Genomic DNA, 22,236 nt, shown 5'->3' with positions numbered 1-22,236 from the left:
CTGGAGAAGGGTAAGCACTAGCTCTGCTGGTGCGTACCTGGAGTTCAGCCACAAGACTCCAGGGAGGCCACTCTCCTCTTCAGTTGCCTTGGTACAGGAGGCTCCTGGTTGTCATGGCAACACAGGAGGGAGGGTGAGGAAGAGAGGAGCTCCTGGAGGGTTTTCTTTCAGCAGTTGGGGGTGCTACATCTGTTTCCCTCGCACCATGCTAGCAGTAGGGAGACAGAAGTGCTTCGTCCACACTGAAGGGAGAGATTAATCGCTTGACATGTGTTATGGGCCTAATCCCTCATCTACCATGCACTCACAGGAAATAAGGCACCCCTCTCACACACACACCTTGGTAAATCCACGCTCACCACACGCTGTAATGGATGCAGCAGGCATGGGACTGAAGTCGGCACTCCCCACACCCTATTTGAAAAGACACAGGGCAGTCCACCAAGCCCTGGGAGAACACATAGATGGGGCACTAGAGGAGCAGTAGGCCAGCTTACCAGAGCAAGTGTAGTGGTGGTTCCTCCTGGCAGTCCAGAAGTGCCAGGAAAGTCCAAGTCAGGGAGCAGCTGGCAGCAGGGCAACACACAAGGTAGCAATCCAGATGAGTTCTTTGTGCCACCCAGCAGACACCAGCAACAGGGCAACAGCAAAAGAGCAGTCCAGATGAGTCCTTATGCTGCCTTTCTGACCGAGGTTCAGTCCCAGTCCCAAACGTGCTCTAAAAACATGGGGTTACAGTGCTTCTACTTATACTCAAATTCCCAGCTTCTAGAAGGCGATAGAAGGTTCAAGACAGATCTGACCAGCTCTAAGAATTTCCATTCTCCTCTACCCTGGCTCCAGACATCAGTAGGGGGTAAATGAGCCCTTTGTGTGAGAGCAGGACACAGCCTATACAAATGCAAAGTTCACCCCACATTCCTCTTTCCCAGGCCAGGAAGACCATCAGTATGTAGATGAATGTAGATGTAATGTCACACCTAACACTCCCTGATGGATGGCTGACTGGGGAGTATGCACAAAGTGGAGCTTTCACTCTGCCCTAGACATGGATTGGAGTCCGCCTGCAAAGCACCAGAGTAATAAGCACAGAGGAATGCACACTTTCTAAAAGTGGCATTTCTAAAATAGTAATGTAAAAACTACTCACACCAGTAAGCAAGATTTCCCGTTCCAGACTTACCAAACATGCTCACGCTACTCCTTACAGATAGGAACTTAACACTTAGACATAAATAAGGGAATTCCCAATGCAAACATATGAGAGGAGCAGCACTCACAGCAGTGAAAAATGAAATAAGCTGTTTGTCACTACTAGGACATGCAGCACATAAAAATATATGTCCTACCTTTTACATACTCAGCACCCTGCACATAGGGCTATTTAGGGCCTACCTTAGGGGTGTAGCAAAAAGGGAGTTCAGGTCACATCAGTGTGACAAGAAGCTGCCCACGCAGGCCCTGCAGGTTTGAAAGGCTACTTCTGTGGGTGGCTCTATCTGCCCTGCAGGTCCATTAGTAGCATTTAATTTACAGACCCTGGGTATATGGTATACCACTTTGCAGGTGACTTACAGGTAGATTAAATAAGCCAAACAGGTGTAAACCAATTATACCAAGTTTTAGAGGAGAGAGAGCACATGCACTTTAGCACTGATCACCAGTCGTAAAGAGCCCAGAGTCCTAAAGCCAACAAAAAGAGGGTCAAACAAATAGGAGGAGAAAGATCAAACATTTTGGGATAACCCTGCATTTCCAAAAGGTATGTTTTCTTCTAATAGTAACAGGGCAAATAATGAAAGGAATTTTAGACCAGAAAGACAGTTCAGTTGGATAAAAATGTTTCTATGTAGCTAGTGAAAATGTAAGAAAATATTTCTCTCATGAAAGAGATACTGCATAATATTACTCATACAAAAGCAGGTGTCCAGGTGGTTAAACTTATGTAGGCTTTTTTTTGCTAATTCACTAGATGGTATTTACATGTGCACTGCTGGTACCTTTGTTGAACGTGTTTATTTTGTTTATCTGGATATAAATTGATATTCTCCTTTTTCCCCCCAATGACAGGCTGCTCAATGCGATAAGGCCGGGACTAGTAAAAAAGATCAACAGACTGCCCACTCCCATTGCAGGACTGGTGAGTAATAACCTATGCATTTAGATGTCAGTCACCGATTTCCGGGAGACGTGTTCTTTGTGCTCCAGGCTCATTTGTTCACTTTGTTTTTATCAACTATGGAGAGATGCCCTGATTCACTAAAGTATTTGCTCACTTGAGTGACTTTGGGTACAATTTACTGACATATACTATTGCATCACTAGGGCATAATTTTTATTTTGATTAAACGTCCTCACATTGATAGGTTGATGGTCTTTAATGGATGGGCAACCTGCAAATGTTGTTGAATACGCACAAACCTACAAGCTTGTGGGTATTCATCAAGCCTTTATGAATAGTTTGCCACCCTGAAAGTGACCAGAGATTTACTTTTGTTCAAGACAGGAGTTTTATGTTGTGCGAGTGTTTTAAGGGATGAAACACTCCCTGAGTTGGCAGTGGTATAAGAAAATGATTACATTGGTTACATTTCTGAACGTACAAGTGTTTACATATGCAAGTACTCGTGGATATTGTGGCTCTTGCAGCTTTCAAGTACTCTCTAAAGTATTTATACTTTCTAAAAATTCAGAATGTGCTTCAAACATAGGATTAACCCTACTGTGTCATAAGCACAATGGCAGGGTCCGTGTAAATTACTAATACATGTTTATGTGCTTGCCTGCAAACTCTTATCCCTTTCTATTGAAAAGTGTGAAGTTTAGACACTCACAGAAGTGTTAACATTATGTCCACCTCCTCTTTAGGTTGATACATGTTCATTGTTTATTTTATGGTCACCGCCATATCAATATGGACGCTTACAGTCGAGGATAAAATGTTTACATGTGAATCAAGGTGATGCATTTATCGTAATAATTATCTTATATTGTTAGAACTCTAGTTTCAACAAACTTACCAACAACAGAAAAAATCTGGGATCAAATACTATACTAGGGGGTGCGACCATCAGTCAGGGAGGCTGTGCGGCGGAACTATCAGGCCAGAGGTCACGTCAGGTTGCTCTAACAATCAGATCCAATTGGGGGTTGCTCCAGGGCTCTATAATTGGCACATAGCAATGGCTTTTGGCCCAGCACTGATTATTATTCCCAGGAAAGCGCTGTGTAAGAGAATAGTTAAAGAGCTATTTCTTTCTGAGAAAGCCATGCTGTTCAATCTTAAATTCGATTTAAAGGTTTGTTATTTTTTGCTTCTGCTAAATTGTAGTAAAGAGCTTAGAAGTAGCGATAGGGTTATAGGATGCTAGGAACGTACTAACCGTGTTAGGAATGTTCACCGTGTTTTCGCTGGCCATGTTACGCATTGCTACATTTATTTTCTTGATCTGTGTGGTTACCGTTCATATTTTATGCACTATACTTGAGTTTTAGAAATTAACAATTTACAGTTTTATCCTGTGTTTTAGTGCTATTTTTAATGCGTTTTTCATTTACAAACAAGGGTTTGGAGTTCCACTGTGTCCCTGAACTCATCTAGAGGGACTAATTGTGACCAGAAAACAAAACACGCACATTGTGGCTTTGTGGGTTGTGTACACGTTGAGGTCCAACTGGATTTCTAAATCCTGCTGGTGCAATGAACTGAGTCCTTGCACCAGGGATTAGAAATCCTACCCCTGTGGCTCCTGTGGTCACGACAAGTGGAGCTAATTTTCAACCGTGTTAAACTATAGACCATTTCTGACAGGGGAAATAATCTTCATATTGTCACTTCCTTTTGTCAAAATAAAGAATGGATGGATGACTGAAACCAAATCTGTTTTACTGCTTTTTCAAATTTTATTTTATCAGACCTTTAAGACTGAAAAGCGCATAATAACTCAAAGTATAACAATAAGTAACAAGGCAAGTTCTATGATTTCACTTTGCAAATATTAAAGGGGACAGGTGGCAGGAGGCTGGTTCAGGTATTACAACTTCAAAGCTTTTATATATTTATTTTCACTGAAAAAAAACAAAGGCTACAGGGACATTACAGTTAAGAAATAGAATTTAATCAACCTTAAAAATTCACCTAAAAAAACTAAGGTTACAGGGACATTAGAGTTTGGTTCTGAATTTACTCACACAAAACCATAGAAATTCAGCAGTTACAGTTAGTTATTTCAAGTAACTTTAGCTCGCAGCCTAAGGTAACTATAACTTGTGCCCCTGCCATGCAGTTTTTTCTTCAATAATATTAATGTTTCATTGATATTTTTTTGACCTTATAAAAGTTGTCATGAGTGCGGTAATATCTGGGGTAATTAGCAGTGCTTGGTGAGGGTGCAAGTTATAGTTACTTAAAAAATAAACAACTATAACTGCTGAATTTCTATGGTTTGTGGGAGGAAATTCAGAACCTAACTATAACATCCTTGTAACCTTTGATTTTTTTTTAGGGAATTCCTGTGTCTTTTTTAAACGTAAAGTAATTTTCATTACTGTATGTTAATCCAACCACCACTGCGCGCAGCCTTTGGCCGGGTTGTGGTGGTAATTGGCTGCAGCGCCTGTCTCTCTGGGAGTGAGAATAGGCATGAGAGAGTGTCTGTGGGTGTGACAGTGGCAGTGTGAGTGTGAGAGGGTCTATGTGGGTGTGAGAGCAGGTGTAAGAGGGAGCACTTTCTAATGGTTAGTTAGTGCAACCTCATTGGGTGAATGGCCAGTGTGGGGGAGGCGGGCCCACACGGCCCTCCTTCCCCGGCTGATTTTGGCCCTGTTGACCCCATTCCCCAAGTCCCACTCAAATTCAATGGGGAGCAGGCACTCGGTCTCCCTCCCAGACCGATCTCTGCCCAGAGACCCAATCCCCTGGGGCCCAGCCTTCATTAAATGGAGGAGGTGGGGGGGCCACACTGCCCCCCTGGTAGATTTCAGCCCCAGGGACCCCGCCCTATAAATTGATTTTTATATTCCTGTTGAAATGTGTGAGAGAGGGCCTCTTTTTGACATGGTTATTCCCCCCCCCCCACACTTTTTGCCTTAGGTTGATGTGTCCTAGAAATTGTAATGCCCAGCGCCCTTGCTAACCAGGATCTCTGGACCAGAGCTCTTTCCCTTAATCTGCTGTGTTGCATTGGCATAATTGGATACACCCTTCGCTACCACTGTAAGTCCCTAGTAAGTGGGCACCTATGTGTCTGGTCATGGGGTACTATGGATAGGCACCTGAGGGCAGCAACACTGAGTGTGCCACTCTCTAGGGCCATGCATCCAGATGCACCCAGCACTGCCATTGCAGGCTGAGTGTTCTGGTGCAAACCTAAAGCACAAACTTGACATGGCACACTGCCTGTGTGCCCTGTCCACCATACACTGCATTTATTATGGGTAAGACACCCCCTGGCAGGCCCTACAGCCCTAAGGCAGGGTGCTCCATATTATATAAGAGGGCCTAGCTGCAGAGCAATATGCTCCCACTGTGTCCTTGTCAAACCTTGGACATAGTGAGTGAACAGAGCATCCATTTTAATACATGTGCTGGACACTGGTAAACACGAGTTTCCCAGCTACATGTTGGCCACTCTCTACCCTGGGTTGTTTGGTAACAAACAACTCAGAATGATAAATCCAAACTGGTACCAGTACTGGATTTATCCTTAAATGTACCCAGGGGTCACCTTAGAGGTGCCCCCTGCAAAAGCTAACTATCCTGGCATGGCTGCTGATTGGTTTTATCCATCTGCCACCTCCAGGTAGTCAATATACAAACCTTGGGGGAAAGCCCTGTCTCTCCGGTTTGTAAGACAGTGCCCTTCCTGGGTGGAGGATCTAGCACCCCCTCCCTCAGGAATGTGCACTGTCCTGGCGGTGAGTTTCAAAAGGCTTACCGTCCTTGAAACTCGACCCCCAAGCCTGCTGCTAGCAGCAGTTGGCATACCCCTACTTTGGTGGGAGATCTAACAATGGATAGGAGGAGTGGCCCCTGCTGGCATGCACCACCTCTAAGGAGTTACCTGTGGGGTGGACCTTCTATTTAATTTTCCTCTATCTTGGATGGAAGGAAAATAGGCAATTAGGTTTAGGGTAGTGACCCTTCCCACCGGAAGTGGTCACGATAGTGGGTGTAGCCACCCAAAGGTGCTTTGGATCTTCTTTAGGTAGGTCTTCTTTGTCCTTTCAAATCTAATTTCTTGGTCCGGGGAAGCCCACTAAATACTGAATTTAGTGGGCGTTTTAGGGTGAACCTAAAAAGGATCAGGAGGAAGCCCCAGTCGAAGGACTTCAGGAGCACCCTGGACCTCCCGCCAGAGTGCCCCTGTTGTCTTGTAAGCCACCTTCAAAGAGGCTTACCTCCAGCTCCAAAGGGCTCCATTGCGCACAGCTTCTAGATCGGCAACTTGCTCTGCACCCGGCAGACCTGTGTCCAGCAGCGAGGAACCAGCTGTGCCCCAAGGGTCCCTCACCTCAAAAATGAGAGCATTAGGTGATCTAGTTTTTACCTCTGGAAACCAATGTGTGGTTGCCTGGACCCCCTGCAGAGTGTCCCTAGTTTTGCACACTACATAGAGGGCCAGGCTCCTACAAAATGTTCACAGCCAATCAGATCTCAGCACGAGATATAGTGGGTTCCTGGAACCTTTGCATCCCTATATATATACAAGTTGTTTTTTTGTTTTTTTATATTTAAAAATCTACTGACCGGATTTACTGCAAATCACAAAAAGGCTGCTTTCTGGACCAAGAGTTAGCTTTCTGACAAATTTGGTGTAAATCCATCCAGTGGTTTGGCTGACATTCCTTTTAAAAATTCCTATGGAAATTAACATGGAAAAATCACGTTTTAGGCCCCCCTTTTTCTCAGCCCCCCCACTTGACGGCTCACACTGCAACTTTCCAGACAGCAGCTGACGTGAGCATGGTATTTGTTTAGAAAATTTTCCAAAGATTCGTCAACAGGCTCCAAAGATGTATGCAAGTACCACTAGGTAGGTACGTATATATATAATATACCCAGCCTTTCTCAAATGTGCATCGTTATTTCAGTTTTAGGCCCTCTTTTCCTTATGTATTTTTATGTTCTCCCATTTTTTTTTGTGTGTTTTTTTCTCCCCCCCCCAAGTCAATACACTGCCAATCATTACTTTAATTTGAGTTCATTGCATCATTTAATTAGAACTGTTCACATCATGCATCCATAAAAATAATTTTAGCTAATGTGTGTGGCCTTAGAACTAGAAAACATAATTAGTCACAAGACCCTTCGTCTCAATGAACAACCAATTAAAAATACATTACAGATGTGTGCTTTTCTCGAGGTGTCCAAGGAATGTGCCCTGTGCAATTTCCTACAATGGAAGGATCATTTAACTTATACCAACACATAGTTAACAGATATGGTCAGGGTTGAAAAAATTTAAACGGTAGAGGAATTTATAGTATGTGCATGATCCAGGGCACTCAAGAGGAATCAACCCCACTTGGCATAGGTCGTCAAATTGACCATGTAAATATTAGCATATAGTAGGAACTTGAATTTCTAGTCATTTAAAAACTTAGTGACAGTGTTTGTTCGCTTGTGTAAACACAAGACAACTCGGGTTGACATGTTTACATTTTTTTTTTATTTAGTTCTGTCTATTTTTGCAGCGTGATTTGTCCGCAAGTAGATGTTTCTCTTAGTGAACTACAAACTACGCACGTTTCCATCTCACGAATCCAGTGCTAGCGTTCATAGCAGTCTTACTGGGTCGGTGCCATTAAGCCTGCATTTTGATGTTACACTGTCAACATGGAAAAGGTGTGTATTGGAAACTGTGAAATATGAAATGTAAAAAATGGTGCAGGTTGTTTTCTAGATGCTTCCCGAAATGTTGATGCGTCCACTAAGAGGCATATTTGGAGTTGCGGGCCTGCTTGGGAGTTGAACCCAAACAAATTACTGCCACTGCTTTCTCCAATTCCTGGGTTTACGTGCCAGACCATGTTGGTGGGAATAGCTTAAAGTGAGATAATCAGTGGGTTGAAACAACGCACCCTAGGGAATTTTTTTTCTGACTTTTGTGAATATTTGTGATTAATTTTTCCACACAGATCAGTGATAAGCCCATCTCACTTGTAAGATGGGTAGACTTTGAAGATCAAGTTTTCTTGTTTCCCAGGGGCAGAGAGTCTGTGTTGGAAGGTGGGTCATTCGTTGTGAGGCGGCACTCCCAACGTCCTCCTCTTCATGGGGCCCCGGGATGTGGTCTGGGGCCCCTCTGGTGTTTTTCACAGGGGGCGCGATGGCATCCCCTGACTTGGCTTCTGGTGGGGTCCTGGGATGGGGTCCAGGGCCCCCAGATTCCATCTTCACAGGAGTGCAATGGCGCTCCTAGGCTTCTTCTTCAGCCGCCGGCCCCTTCCGCAGCCGGCGGCCATCTTGCGGGGGTGCGGACGGCGCCGCCCACTCATCCTTCTTCACGGGGCCCATCCTCGCGCTCCCAGACTTTACTTTGGCCACAGGGGGCCCTGGGATGGGGTCCCTACCCACCGTGGCAGGGGGGATGCGTGATGGCACCCCCATCTGGTTGACCTAGCCAGGCTTCACGGAGCCCCGGGTGGGGGGTGCGACAGCACTTCCCCCAGCTCCTCTTCCTCCTGGGGCAGCCCCCGGGCCCTGGCCCATTCCTGGGGCACAGTCTAGAGCAGCGGCGGAGCCGCACATGCTTCGTTGCTGCTTCTGGAAAGGTCAATGGCCACAATCCTTCTCTCCTTGATATCTAGGGCCCCCGACGGCCGATTTTCACGATTCTGGCGTTGTTCTGCTCCTGGTGACAAGCCCTTGCCCCCATGAGTACTCTCCTTAGATTTCCTGGCCTAAAAGGGTCTCAGATTATAGGGAGACAGTCCCACTGACTCCCTGATCCAGGCTTTCCTCTGGGTGCCCTCTTTTCCTTCTGGGCAGCGTGCTCTCATTGCGCTAGCCCGGTCTTTTCCCCCAACTAGTCCTCAGGAGGGTAACGGGGCTACCTTACCTGGCCCTGGCATGTGCCTCGCTGGCGTGAAGTTCTTCAGGGGCATAGTCCCTGCCCCAGGGGGCAGTCTGGGGGCTCTTCCTTCCAGTTGCCCATGACGCCTGTCTGCAGCCCAGTGTCCAGCAGTGAAGCACAGCCAAGAGAGAAAGCCCTCCCCTGTGCAGGACCTTTTAAGTGGGGGCGGAAGTGTCCAGCAGGTCTGCACCTCTGGCCTATCCAGATGGGCAACATCACTTCCTTTCCCCCGCCCCCTCCTTCCTGCACAGTCTTCTGGGATAGCTCCAAATGGCATCATCCAGGAGTTAGTTGCCACATGCTTGGAAAGTCTTAGCCCCCCCTCACTAACATTCCTCCCAGGGCCTCTCCAGCCTGCTCGTGGCATGGAATGACAGCTGGGTGATTGATGCAAGGCCCGGCTCAAGCAACTGGACACAGCAGTAATTGGCCCTAATCCTGAGCTGAGTCAGAGAAAGATGACATCCCTGGATGACCCATAAGTTGTACAACTATGCTCTTGTAACCTACTGCATCATTCTTTTCTTTCAGGTTACAGTGTATCTTGGTGTGACTCTGGTCTCGGTGAACCCCAGAGGACTGGAGTTGCACCCTAGGCCATCCTTTCCCATTGACATATAATGGAGTATCCCCACAATGCAAATACATTAAGCACACTGACACTGGCATTTAACGGAGTGTCCCTTCAGTGAATAGACAGTAAGCACACTGACTCTCCCTCATATGTGTACACCCCTCTCATGAGGCCTACTCCAGGTCACCACCCACTTTGCATAGTTCCTCCTGCGCCAGGCTTACCTAAGCACAGTTCTTGGGCTGCGCACATCAGGAATCCTCCCCACACAGCCCTCACATGGGTACACATGCGTGTGCACACATGATCAGCCGCCTTTCCTTAGCACGGCGGCACTGGCGGCAAACACACGCAGTCCATTTTACCATGTGTTTACTGTGCATGAGTCCCCTCATAGGAGGCTCCCTCACAGTAAAAAGTCAAAAACCAGGTGGTCAAAAAGTGAAAAATCAGGGCAGACCTGATGGTCAGAACCATCCTCTCACACATCTTGTAATCTGATTCCGCAGATGGTCCTTGTGACCTGGAGTCAAAAGATACTTTATTCAGCAACGTGGGGACTGGCAAGTGAAATGCCTGGCATAGTCGAAGCAAATGTAAACTCAGACATTACCCTCATGAAAAAGCAATAAACAGTGCTCTAAAGTGGTTCAGTTTATGCCCATTATGTGGCATTTACCACAATGTAAACCTTGGATGGTTGGACACTTTTTCTGTGTAGTACCATACAGATTACTATAGGCAATGATTCTCTTTAGAAAACAATGTGGAGTCAAGAACATAAAATAAATACTTAATTGGACAGTGTAGTGGTAGGAGATGTATTGAGTGCCATTTTTTTGTACATCGGTATTAAACCTTGATGTATTGCCATACAACTGAATTTGTTCATGTTTTAAAGCTAAAAGTAAATGATGGGCCAGATGTATCAAGCTTTTTGTGGTTGCAAAAGGCTGATTCACAGAATTGGCTCATTTCTGACTTCAAAAACCATTTTTATATGCATTTAACCCAAATTACGATTCAATAGCATATTACCGAATCACAATTTTGGATTGGGACAAAGTACTGATTCAGTATTTGGAGGGGGCGCCCCTTCCAAATACCAAGTCAGAATGGTACGTATTAATGTTTTGCAGCTGAATTCCAGTTGCAGACCTTTAATAATTTACCAACTACAGAAGTGTAGTGGTAATGCATTCTCAAGTAGGAATGGGTCCCTTGGGGACTCCTTCCTCTTTGTGAATATAAAAGAAAAAAAGTTTAACAGAAGGTGGTGGTCAACAGAACCACTGTGTCTTCTTAAACAAAAGAAAGAAAAGCAATGTTTCTTGTTAAACTCATCCCATTTTCCTTTAAGGAAGACAGATTTATTTCAAATCAATCACAGACATTGTGGTCTGCTGAGCTCAGCAGGCCACCATCCCTGTGAACGCGTTGTTTCCTATTGGATCACAGATTGGGACCTACCTCATTAATGTTCATGAGATAGGTCGATTTTTGACCCACTAGGGGTCGCTATTTTAAAAACAAAAGTTTCCTACATTGGTAATCGTAATTTTCAAATGTATGATTTGAGAATCTCAATTCAGTTACCAAAGTTGATACATGGCCATTGGTTTGTTAGAAGAGAACATCAAATTAAAATGTGTTATAGCTCATGGCTGGGTGACATTCACTTAAATATTAAGATTTGTAGTGGTTAACCTCTAATCTTTAACTGGAGGCTTCCAGAGAGTAAATGCAGCACCACTTCACACTGGTTGCAACTTACTGTTGCAGTCATGGTGGCTCAGTGAGCTGAAAACTCTCAGCATAAACATGCAGTGATCTGGTGGCCACAAGTTTGAATCCCGCTAGCATAGCTCTGCCTTCCATTGGTCAGAGGTCATAAAATTCAGCGCCATTAAATTGAGTAGCATTCAGCGGCGGCTCCTCTGTGTTGCCGGGCTGGAGAGAGCCTGCACGGGCTCGGAGTCTGCCTGTGAGCGCCCTGGTTGGGCACGCCCAGCCAATCCTGACACTGCTCTGAGCAGGATTGGCCGCAGGGCAGGCTGGGAGCCTGTGCCTGCGTCAGAGGAGCGACGCGGTGGTGTCGGGAGCGGCGGCGACGATCCAGGTAAGTGTTTTTTTTTTTATCTATTTTTTATTTGTATTTAATGTTTATTCCTCCCCTCCACACCACCCAGCCCCTTCAGCACGCCGCGAGCCGCATCTGGTAAAATTAATATCTGTTGTGTACAGTGCTTAAAAGCCGCAGGATTGCTTACAGGATGCTTTAGAACACATTATTTAAATGAAGGAGGCCGACTTCGGAATTTGAATTGTCTTTTGCCTGTTGTTAGTGGACTTTCAGTTACCAGAACAGTCTTTACATTAGTGTTGTGAGAAAGCCTTACAACTTACAAGTACCAAAACGACCATCACTCTGTTATAATTGAAACAACAAAAACAGTGTCAAATGTAAATTTTCAGGTTTTTGAAGGGAAAATACAAAATCCGCCTCAACATTCCGTTATTCCCAAGGTGGGTGTGGATTATAAAATGTACAGGAATGAGGTTTGGTTTCTTGTTGAATCAGTGTTGGCCTACAAGCAAGAAGGGCATTTCCTGGCATTTGATGCCTCGCAAGAGCACAGAGAGCATGAACTTTGGAAGTGTCCGTCTTTACCCAGTTAATACGTCTGGGAACTTTGTTTACAAATTTTAGGCCTGAAATACTATAAGGTAGAAGTGAAAGAGCAAATATTTTATTCCAGATTTGTGTTTCCTTTCTTAACAGGCGTCATTGTGATGTATGTTTGATGTGGACAAGTCATGTTTTCAAGCTGAAACATAGAAGGCTGTCTAGCGGGACCGACATGACGTGGTTCCACCCGTCATGTAAAGAAAGAATCCATTGTCCCTAACTCTGACTTCTGATTCCGTAAGCTGACACACAGAAAAGACGGATACATACAATTCACTGCATGTAAGGACCAGCGTGTAGCTTATTCTGCCACTTTCCTTTCATATTCTTGCCTAATGGGTCCTTTGTCATGCCCGGCCTCTCCCCGGCCTCCTTCTTAACATAACTAACATACATTCTCTGTCCGATAAAACCCGTTTGGTGTTCATTTACTGTACTTTTCTTCCCCTCTTCTCTTTAGAGATTGTCTCATGATCATACAATACTAACAACATTGATTTTGTTGACCACTAGCCCACCCTGCCCAAGTTTGATTTCTTATTTCTGGAGTACTTTTGTGCTGAGAAGAGGCTATTATGGGGCTCTTCTAATTCCCGCTGGGAGTTTGAATGCCTTTATTGCATCACCATAGTCATTATTTGTCCTGTGTGTACTTTTAATTCGCAGGAACCATGGTCCATCCGTACCATTCGGTTGGCTCTTCTCTGAACTGTTATGCATCGGACTTTGTACTTCTCGAGATGTGGCCTTCAGAACTAGACCTGATGCTCCAGATGACACAACAATCGTCTTTGGTTCAACCGCTCCCCGATGCACTGCAACAGTCGGTCCCCCTCCACATGACTCTTGGTCATTTCAAGCTTATCTCACATGGTCTTTCCAGTCTGTGCCTTTGGTTAAGTAAACTCCAACACCTGCCTCTCAGGCACGTTGCTTCCTGATTTCTGTGATATGGGTGTAACTTGACATTTGGCTTTGTTGGAGAAAAATTCCACCACTGGGCCAGTCGTATGGCTTTTCTAAATCCTTGCAGTTGTTTCCACCTTCAAGCAGACATCTGCTGGTCTCCTGTTGTAGGGCCGTCTGCTTGAGCTCGAAGGAGTGGGTCGGCCGGTAGCTGCATACAGGGTGAGCCATGTACATAGCAGCCCAGTCTTCGGCAGGCGTATGAGTGACATATGTTTTCACTTTACTTATGGGTGACACAACTCCATCGTGTGTGACACTTTGAGTGACCCTTTATCGAGTGCCGTTAACAAGAAAACATGTGGGACAACACAACCCATCTTTCAGATTTTGCGGGGGTCAGATCAGATAACCAACTCCTTCTACTTGACATACGGCATTGATTTTAAATTGTGCAACTGTCATTCTTCGAAATGCAGGTTGTCTCATGACCTTAGGATTCAGTAATACTTTTTATCTGCTCATTTCTTCACCCCACGAAAACCACAATCTTTTTAATCACCCAGACCTCACACAGACAGGTAGTGCACAGCTGGCTTAAAATAATTCTGTGAAACCCATATGGCTACCTTCTATGAAGAAAACAGTTCTTGAGACGAGTACTAACGGGCTGAAGATATATATGTGTACGCTCCTCCGATCAAGTTTGCACTATATGAAACTTCCCAAAAAAAAAAAAAAAAAACTTCCGCTTACATTTGGGCGCACACCACAAAGAAACAGCAGCATGTCCAAAATAAGGAAGAGGAAGAAACAACAAAGTAGTGCGCCACAGTAAGGTATATGGCCGATCGTGCAATAATCCATGTAACAGGGTCAGTCTCCAAGGCGATAACAAAGTAGCCTCAAGGTGGGACAAACGTAAAGCATTTACCTACAAAATAAAGGGAATTTGAAAGGCAGGGCAAGGAACAAATGAGTGATGGGTGTGGTGAAAGCCCACAGAAGTAGATTACAATATGTCTAGGTTCAACCTAAAAAGACAAAACTCCTGCCCACCAACTCTGTCTCTACTTCCTCTTCTAAACCCATCATCTTTTGCGTGTGTTTGCAGGATGATCCCTACTGCCATATCCACTACATGCCACTGCTGGCTGTTAGTTGTGTTTCGCATTCATGTCGCTCAGAGTGTCTGACAATCAGACCATGTGGTCGAGCAACAGAGGCTGCTCTCTGGGTCACAAAGGCAAAGTGCCATGAGTAAAACCACAGAGACGGTAGCACTAAATTTAAGAAAGAATATGATCCAGTGCAAGACACACTTTAAAAAAAAAAAAAAATTTTTAATTATTAGTCCGAGGCGCAGACAGAGCAAGCCAATTAACATGCATTGCTGCCTGGAAATCTGCTTGCTTAAATATGCTGCTCAGATTGACAGCCTTAGCACACCTCACCTTGGATGGTGATCGGGAGCGCCATGCACGACAATGCATTTTAGTGCGCTGATGCGGACACCACTACTAAAATGCGTTCGTCTAACCCCTGATGCATGATACTTAGCAGAGCTGCATATAGGTGCATGGCAGGCCATACAGTCCTGACTTTGCTAATAGGAACTCACCACATGACTACGATGCAGTTGTGCAACACACGTGCACACACACTTTCAGTATCTCGCACACTTTCACTTATTAGTCCATTGATTTTCCCATCACATGTTCAGTATTGCTGGCTTTTACTTAACTAAATATAATCAAACCATTTTGTGTACAGTCATTAAGTATTGCTGTTATTAAATTATTGCAGTCCTAGGATGGGGGCAGCAGCTCTCGTCAGTCACCCAGTGCCCTCCTCTGTCACTCTCTTTAGATGCCTCCCTCTGCCTTGCAGCTGTGCGGTTATTAAAGGTGTATATATGAAAGATTGATGGATCCTGGCTAGCTGGTCCCAGAGCGAGGCAGCAATCCGTTTTCTAAAAGTAAGTCTCCGCTGAAATGACACAGTGGCGACGAGGTGTCTGGCAAGCGTGGACTCCAAGCTGGGCACAGTCTGTCCTAACATTCTTTTCAGGCGCTTCTCCGATGCTGTGCCCAGGGGCAGCGCGCGCCTGGTGTTTGAGGAATGCACGTTCTGTCAATCGGTTGTACCTGACGCCCCGGCTTGTCCTCTCTGGGTCTTATATTCTGTTGTTATTTTGATAAAGTTGTTTTATTAATACGGCAGCAGCTGACAATACTGTAACTTAGACATTGCTGAAATGTTCCTTTTGCTGGGGTCATTTTCTGGATCAAGAATATGACTTATGCACTGTGCACAATCGTGTAGTGTAGAATTTCTAGGAATGTGGTTTCAGATCACTCTTCCTATATATGGTCTCAGGTGCTTTGAGGCTGGTGTATAAGGTGTTTACTTTTGGAACTCCGTACTGTTTTTTTCATTTGCGAATAGAAGTCAGTTTTCCGAAAGAGAAGGTGTGTATTTGTTTGCATCTATATACATATCGGACAACCATGTGATATGATCCAGTATTGCAATCGAGGTGATCTGATAATGAATTAAACCACGAAGTCAAAGGTCGAGTGTTTTGTAAATGTTACCAGAACACCGAGATGACAATATTGAACCGCATTACACATGCTGCTTGTTACGTATTTTTTATTCGTACTTGGTTATTTTGTGGTAGTTAACTTGATGTTGCAGGTGATTTAGCTAACAATGGGCAATGACTGCAATTTGAATGTTTAGGTTTACCTTTCATTGACAAAACTGTTGATAATACAATGGACTGTGATTCTTCTGTGGTTGCAATGTTTACACTTAATTGTGGATATACTGCTTTTGCCACATAATTTCACAAAAAGTTGTTTCTCGCTCAAACTGATAAAATACTCCCAGAGAATGTGCCACATAATTTGCTGTTTTTGCTGCATAATTATGAAAACCTTGCCGCATAACGTGGTCCTCCATGACACGTAATCCTAGTAGCCCAGGCAGTGATAAACTCCACACTGTGGTTTTGGGGGGCTGCCATTCTGGTGAGGGAATCCATATTTCACTGGAAACCATGCAATATTGACCACCGCTTTTTCAATCACTGCATTTTACACAATTAAATCACGCAAATGTACTTCTGTCTAAATATACTTAATTAATGGATGACCGTCCGACAAATGGAAAAATAAAAAAATATTGAAGGTTTTTAGTACAGATGGATTCGTGGTAGCCCATGTTGAGGACACAATTAACGAAGAAACGCATAACTTGGACATTGCATCTCACAAATTGGTAAAGATTGGCACATGTGCATTGCAGTCAGTGCTATCACTAAATAGTCCTCTACTTCATAGCTGAATCCATAACATTAAATTGTAGAAAAATAGGTTCCGGTGGCCAAAGGTTTTCTTAGGAGACTACTATGTCTCTGCCAAGTGCTGAGATAGCTAAACATCTGCGCTGTCTAATTTTAATTCTGTTTCATACCTCTTTCTTCCACACAACTTCCTGCCTCTTTACTTTACTTTTGCAGGTACTTCTTACTTGCCTTGGTTTCCTATCTCTCTTTCTACTTTCTCCTTTTTCTGCTTTTCTCTCTATTGCCATGGATTAATGTCTGATAATGATAAATCGTTCAGGATGAATGTTGATGTCCATCATCTGTACCCACCTCTACAAATTTACACACTGGCAGAATCATTCATCCAACCATTCCTCCAACCTTTCTCTACCACATGAAACTAGGTAGTGGCTGATGCTGTCACTCAAAAGTGTAAGAATGGGGTAGATAAAATTTGACTAAGCAGACATAAAAAACAATTGAGGAATCCTTGCCTTTAAAACTGTTATGAAGAAGAGCAAGGAGTAGCCACCATTTTTCTAAATCGGTTGTTGAATCGCTGCTCAGTTTTCTCCTCTTTCTAGGCGCACAGCAAAAATCAGAAAAGCTCATATGTCTGATGGTAAGGGCTTTGTATTTAATTTAACAGATGGCACTCTTTAGCATTTCTTTTCAGTTTATTATCCATGAAATAAAAGACTGTAATCCGCATGAGGTTTAGAATAAGCTAACATAATTGACAAATAGCAATTCTGGATCTGCCTCTCTTGAATTACTTGGTTGTTGTGCTTAGGGGCATCTTATAGTTTGGACAGCTCTACAGAGCAGATGTTAACTAGGAAATGTGCTGTTACACGTTTCTGTGTTGTACATTGGTGTTTTATGTGTACCTAGCCCATCAACAGCTCTTCTCACATGGGACCCTGTGTTTCAGTGTAACACAATTAAGTTGGACAAAGTTCCTGTTCTGTCATCATGTTATGCAATTGTATTCACAACTGATTCATATAATTGCATTCAGATGTGATAAAATAACAAACCTTGCCCATAACTGTTGAAAGGATGCTTTGATGTATTTACTTACACCTGGATTAATATTAAGTTCCTCTCATTGACGTGATCCACTTACCCCACATTCCTAAGGTCGGCTCCATATTTTAGTTCATTGTATCCAGCACTCCAAGCAACTAAATGTGGTTCGGATTTCCGCTTCCCTCTATTCTCTACTAAAGACATGGAATTGAACAATAAATAGTGCTTAAAGGAATGACCGTTCAACCATGTTAAAAAAGCATATTGACCTTTGGTCATGTATGTCACCCTTGATAACTAAATAATCCATTCCTCAATCAGCATAGAGGAAGGGGGTCTACAAGTTATACAAATACTGACGTATTCGCAAGCCCTCCCACCCAAGCATTGAAATCACATTACGCTAATGGTATATCCTTTGGATATTGACTATCAGTTGTATTAAAAATCTGTTCAGTAGTCTCCATCCTAATCAGCTTCAGGGTTAGTTAAATACTAAATATATGTGGAACGAAGCCTAGCTATCTTTAATTAAGTCCTGTCTATTTTACAAAGCAGATATCAATGTTTATGGCAAGCTTTAACATGGTGAATTTGCCATATGTACTTGCAAAAGTGGCTAGTCCTCTTTTGCATTACTGTTCACCTCGTAAACCCATACGCACAGACATTCAGTTGTTTCTATTTTGAAAACAGCTTACATCCACACTTCCTGAACATATTTCGCAAAATATATATTGAGAAATTCCATAAATACCTTTGCTGTGTTCAATAATAATACTATGACAGTAGTTACCTCCTTTGCTGTCATTGTGGATTTTATTGCATACTTTAATTCTTTTCCTATGATATATTAAGAAAAGCATTAACCTAATTTTTAGTAGAGAAGCAGATTTCACGGTTGTATCATTTTTATTTAGAAATTAGAGTGGAGTGTGAGAATTTCTATTAAACATCTTCATATTCATCCTTTCATATTGATTCATCACAAATGGATTGTTCTTTCTTATATATTCAAATATTAAGCAGCAGAATTTCTGCTATTATTACTTCTTACTTTCTGGGATGTTGTTGAGTATTATGAGTATTACTTGTTAATGTGTCTGCGTTCTAAGTCTATGGTCATACTTTTTAACGCTAACATTTATTTCTTTAATAGCTTCTTGATAGTATACAAGAACAAAATAGTCAAGTACTATCCTGCCAATCTGTGCATTATATACAAATCATATATATTATCTTGAGAGTTAATGCTTCCTTTGTCTGCTACTGTGTGAAGAATTTGAAAGAGATTGTGAGAGAAAGTGAATGACTCCAGTTCAGTTTGCATTAGTCTTGCAAACGTCCAACAGTAAAGTATCTTTTATTATCTCAATGGAGATTCTGTTTGTTTTGTAGTCTATTGCTTTATCCCCCCATACAACTTTAGTCATTACAGGTTGTGCCTTCTCTGAAACGTTTACTTTGATAGTTCCTTATCATTATATTTAACAAACTGAATTATCTATTCTTTGAACCCACAGTGTGAGCTTACATTTGATGTAAGACCTTCTCAGAAACTTGAAGCATAGTAACTATTTGTTTTGTTTCAATATTGAAAAATAATGAGGTATTTTAACTGTATTATTTTAGGATGTTCTAGTTCCCCTAATATCCTATATTTTTGCGAAACCTTTCAAATGCAATACCTATGAGTTTTAAGATAATATTTTTCCTAAATATGTTTGCGTATTTTGACACCAAATGTTAACTTTATTACTTAGTTGGCCTTTTCTCTTTACAGGGCCCCCTATTCATTTGGCTAATGTGTCAATAAAAAACATACACAATTAAGTTTACCATACTATGGTAACTGATTATGTAGAGAAATCCACATGTTGAAAGAGTCTGTTTTAAATCTCTGCTGTCTGTCTGTCTTGAATCTCTGAGGTGGTCTTCTCTTTTTTTCAGTTCATTTATCTTCCTCTGCCGTTTACTCTACTGACCCCAGATATCTTTCCTTCTCTTAAAGTTATATTATGTGTTGGAATATGCTGGATCCGAGTTCTTTAGTGCCATTTACTTGTCACATTTAGATACATAAACAGGACACCAAAGGGACTAAACATCAATATTTCAGAGTAGTTTTTATAATACCTGTATTTTTGCTTTTAACATAGCTGATACTGTGTGTATCGCCTCATGGCTTGTGATGCATTCCACGGAAGAGGTTTTAATTGTAAGTGTCTTTTTTTGGTACTGGTCCAGAGAGCAGGCTGGTCAAACATTGCACTGGTCTGTTTTGGATCACGTTAGCCCACCACAGGAATTGTACCTCTTGAGAAGATCAGTCTTTATTTGTTTTGAGTTTTTGTACTCTGGATAATTTGGTAAGTTTACTGAAAGCTATGTAACCAGTTGCCTAGGGAATGGCTCTCCTGTCTAAACCTTTACTGAGAGCTGTGTAACTCACTTGATTGATTTGCTGCCTTCCTACCCATTGAGATCGGACCTTGCTCAGCATAGCAATAACAGATGATCTTTCAATCTGTGGGAGTAGTTTAAGCTCTTCTAAGATTGCATTTAGAGTTTTATTTGAGAGTGAAGAAAAAAACAACCTACTTTCAAGATGCAGTGGCAGGCAAAAAGAGGAGGACAAATTAAAACCATATTAAGTTATAGGGTTACAAGGGTAACAAAGGGAACACGTTTAGTGTATATCACCAGAGTATTAAAAAATGTAGGGCCTTGCTAGAGAAAATACATTTTTGGCATACTCCTGTTTCTGAAACCATTGGAGTGAATGTGTGGGAATTATTTAGCTAGTACTCTAATGAGATGCACTCGACCTTTTGATCTTTGCACTGTTGAAAAATGGCCACTGATTGATTGGTAAATGTTAATATTTGCTAGAAGCACTTTGAGACTCGACTGAATTATAAAAGAACAATAAGCCTTGCTTATTAGTTAAGGATGTTTCTGATACTCATTATGGCTTTAAATCTCCATAAAATATAGTTTAAATATAGTTAAAAAATAATGAACATCTCAAACCATACCTTTGTAACTAAAATTATCCCTCAATGAAGGAGTTGTCATCTCCCTAAATTGTAGACTGCAGGACTAGGATAAGTGGATTCTAATTGCAATCTCCAATGGAGCAAGGTGTGTGATCTTGCACAAAGTATTAAGTGCTAGATACATAACTGAATACTTATAAATTGATTTAAAAAGAAGTATGCATTCTGTGAGGGATTCATGTTTTTCTCTTTGATTGGGGTTTGTGTCTGCGTCTGCTTTTTTACTATTATTTTTACTGTGTGACCTATCTCATATACAGTTCTGCTCATTTATCCATGGTGCCCCATGAATTTCTCCCACTCCCTCAATCCATTCATTGGGTTCTCGTTTTGCACTGTAGTGCCTTAGCTGGGGTGGTTCCCTTGTAACGTGTGTTTTGTTGTTGGTAAATAATTGTATAGTTCCTTACTTAAGTTTAATTGCGTTGTTTCCATGGCCATAATTTGTGTGGGTTACCTGCAACATGTTAAGCCAGACTTGGTTGGCTTCGGAGACCTAACAAATCTGCTTTCCAGATGTGGGCAACACCCTTGATTCGACATGTGAAAGGCCCATTTTTTGTTATCCCCCCCAAACACACACACACACCCCTTGTTTCCCCAGGCGGAGATTTAGCACACGCTTTACGTGTATATAGAGTAAGATATGCACTTTTTCTATAATGGCTGAACACTTTCCACACCATGTGGCAATCCATGTAAGGTGTTATGTCCACATTATCTTTAGAATTACAGGATCTCGCTTTTTTAAATAATCCAGAGATTTAGCCTTGCTTGTGTTTTTCTTTTGTCAACACTGCATGCAATTATTTGAATTGTTGTCTGTCCCAGAGAGCCTGCAGTACCTCTTAACTCTCTTGGGTGGATGGAGAGTGATTTAGCTGCATAAAAAAGCAGGTGAAGTCCGGTTCAGTTTAACAACCCCCTTCATGGGTGTTACTTTGCCTGTGGTGTTTTACAAATGCCATGGGTTTGGATTGAGAACTCTATCCACTAGAGCTGGCTCCAGTGCAATGCCACCAAGATGGGCATTGTATCTTTTGATAATGACCTTTGTAGCTGACCCTTTGTCACATAGTATAGCTTCCCTGCACTTCTGCAGTGCTTTAGTACTCCATTGTGCATGTGACACTGCACAGCTTTTAAATAAACTGCAGTCCAGCCATAGCATAGCATAGCAGTGCTTCCTGAATTCATACACGTTTGTCATATGTGTGGATTGCAATACTTGGTGCTGCCCACCTGCTCTCATTTTTTGGGGAACAGCCCTTATTTTTCCCTCATCAGAAATTGCCAAGAGAGGATAAAACAAACCCAATGAGAAGAAGGAAGAACAGAAATATAGAAAAACCATCACAAAGGAAGAATGCAGAAATCTACAAGAGAAAGAAAAAGTGGCAGGGAGTCTTTGGTGGTGGATTAAAGAGGCATGGGGTAGAATCAAGACTGGCATTGGGCGCGTCAACATTTAATAGCATCGGCAGCAGGCTCTGAATAGAACTTTGGACACCTTTTACAATTAAGTGCAGGTGGGTGGTGTAGGTGCACACTCCAGCCCATATACC

General features: G+C 42.7%; 1 protein-coding gene across 4 annotated transcripts in view; it reads left to right on the top strand.

Annotated features, from left to right (window-relative positions):
• The window catches only part of LIMCH1 (LIM and calponin homology domains 1), a 662,913-nt gene that overhangs the window by 265,192 nt on the left and 375,485 nt on the right, over positions 1 to 22,236 (top strand). For all 4 annotated transcript variants that reach the window (XM_069201855.1, XM_069201848.1, XM_069201843.1 and 1 more), the window contains exon 3: positions 2,071 to 2,140. In XM_069201855.1, the coding sequence (XP_069057956.1) occupies positions 2,071 to 2,140 (70 nt within the window). The remainder of the gene's footprint in view (positions 1 to 2,070; positions 2,141 to 22,236) is intronic.

The sequence above is a fragment of the Pleurodeles waltl genome, chromosome 1_2, assembly GCF_031143425.1.
Source record: "Pleurodeles waltl isolate 20211129_DDA chromosome 1_2, aPleWal1.hap1.20221129, whole genome shotgun sequence".
NCBI lineage: Eukaryota > Metazoa > Chordata > Amphibia > Caudata > Salamandridae > Pleurodeles > Pleurodeles waltl.
This window is presented reverse-complemented; position numbering and strand designations above follow the sequence as displayed.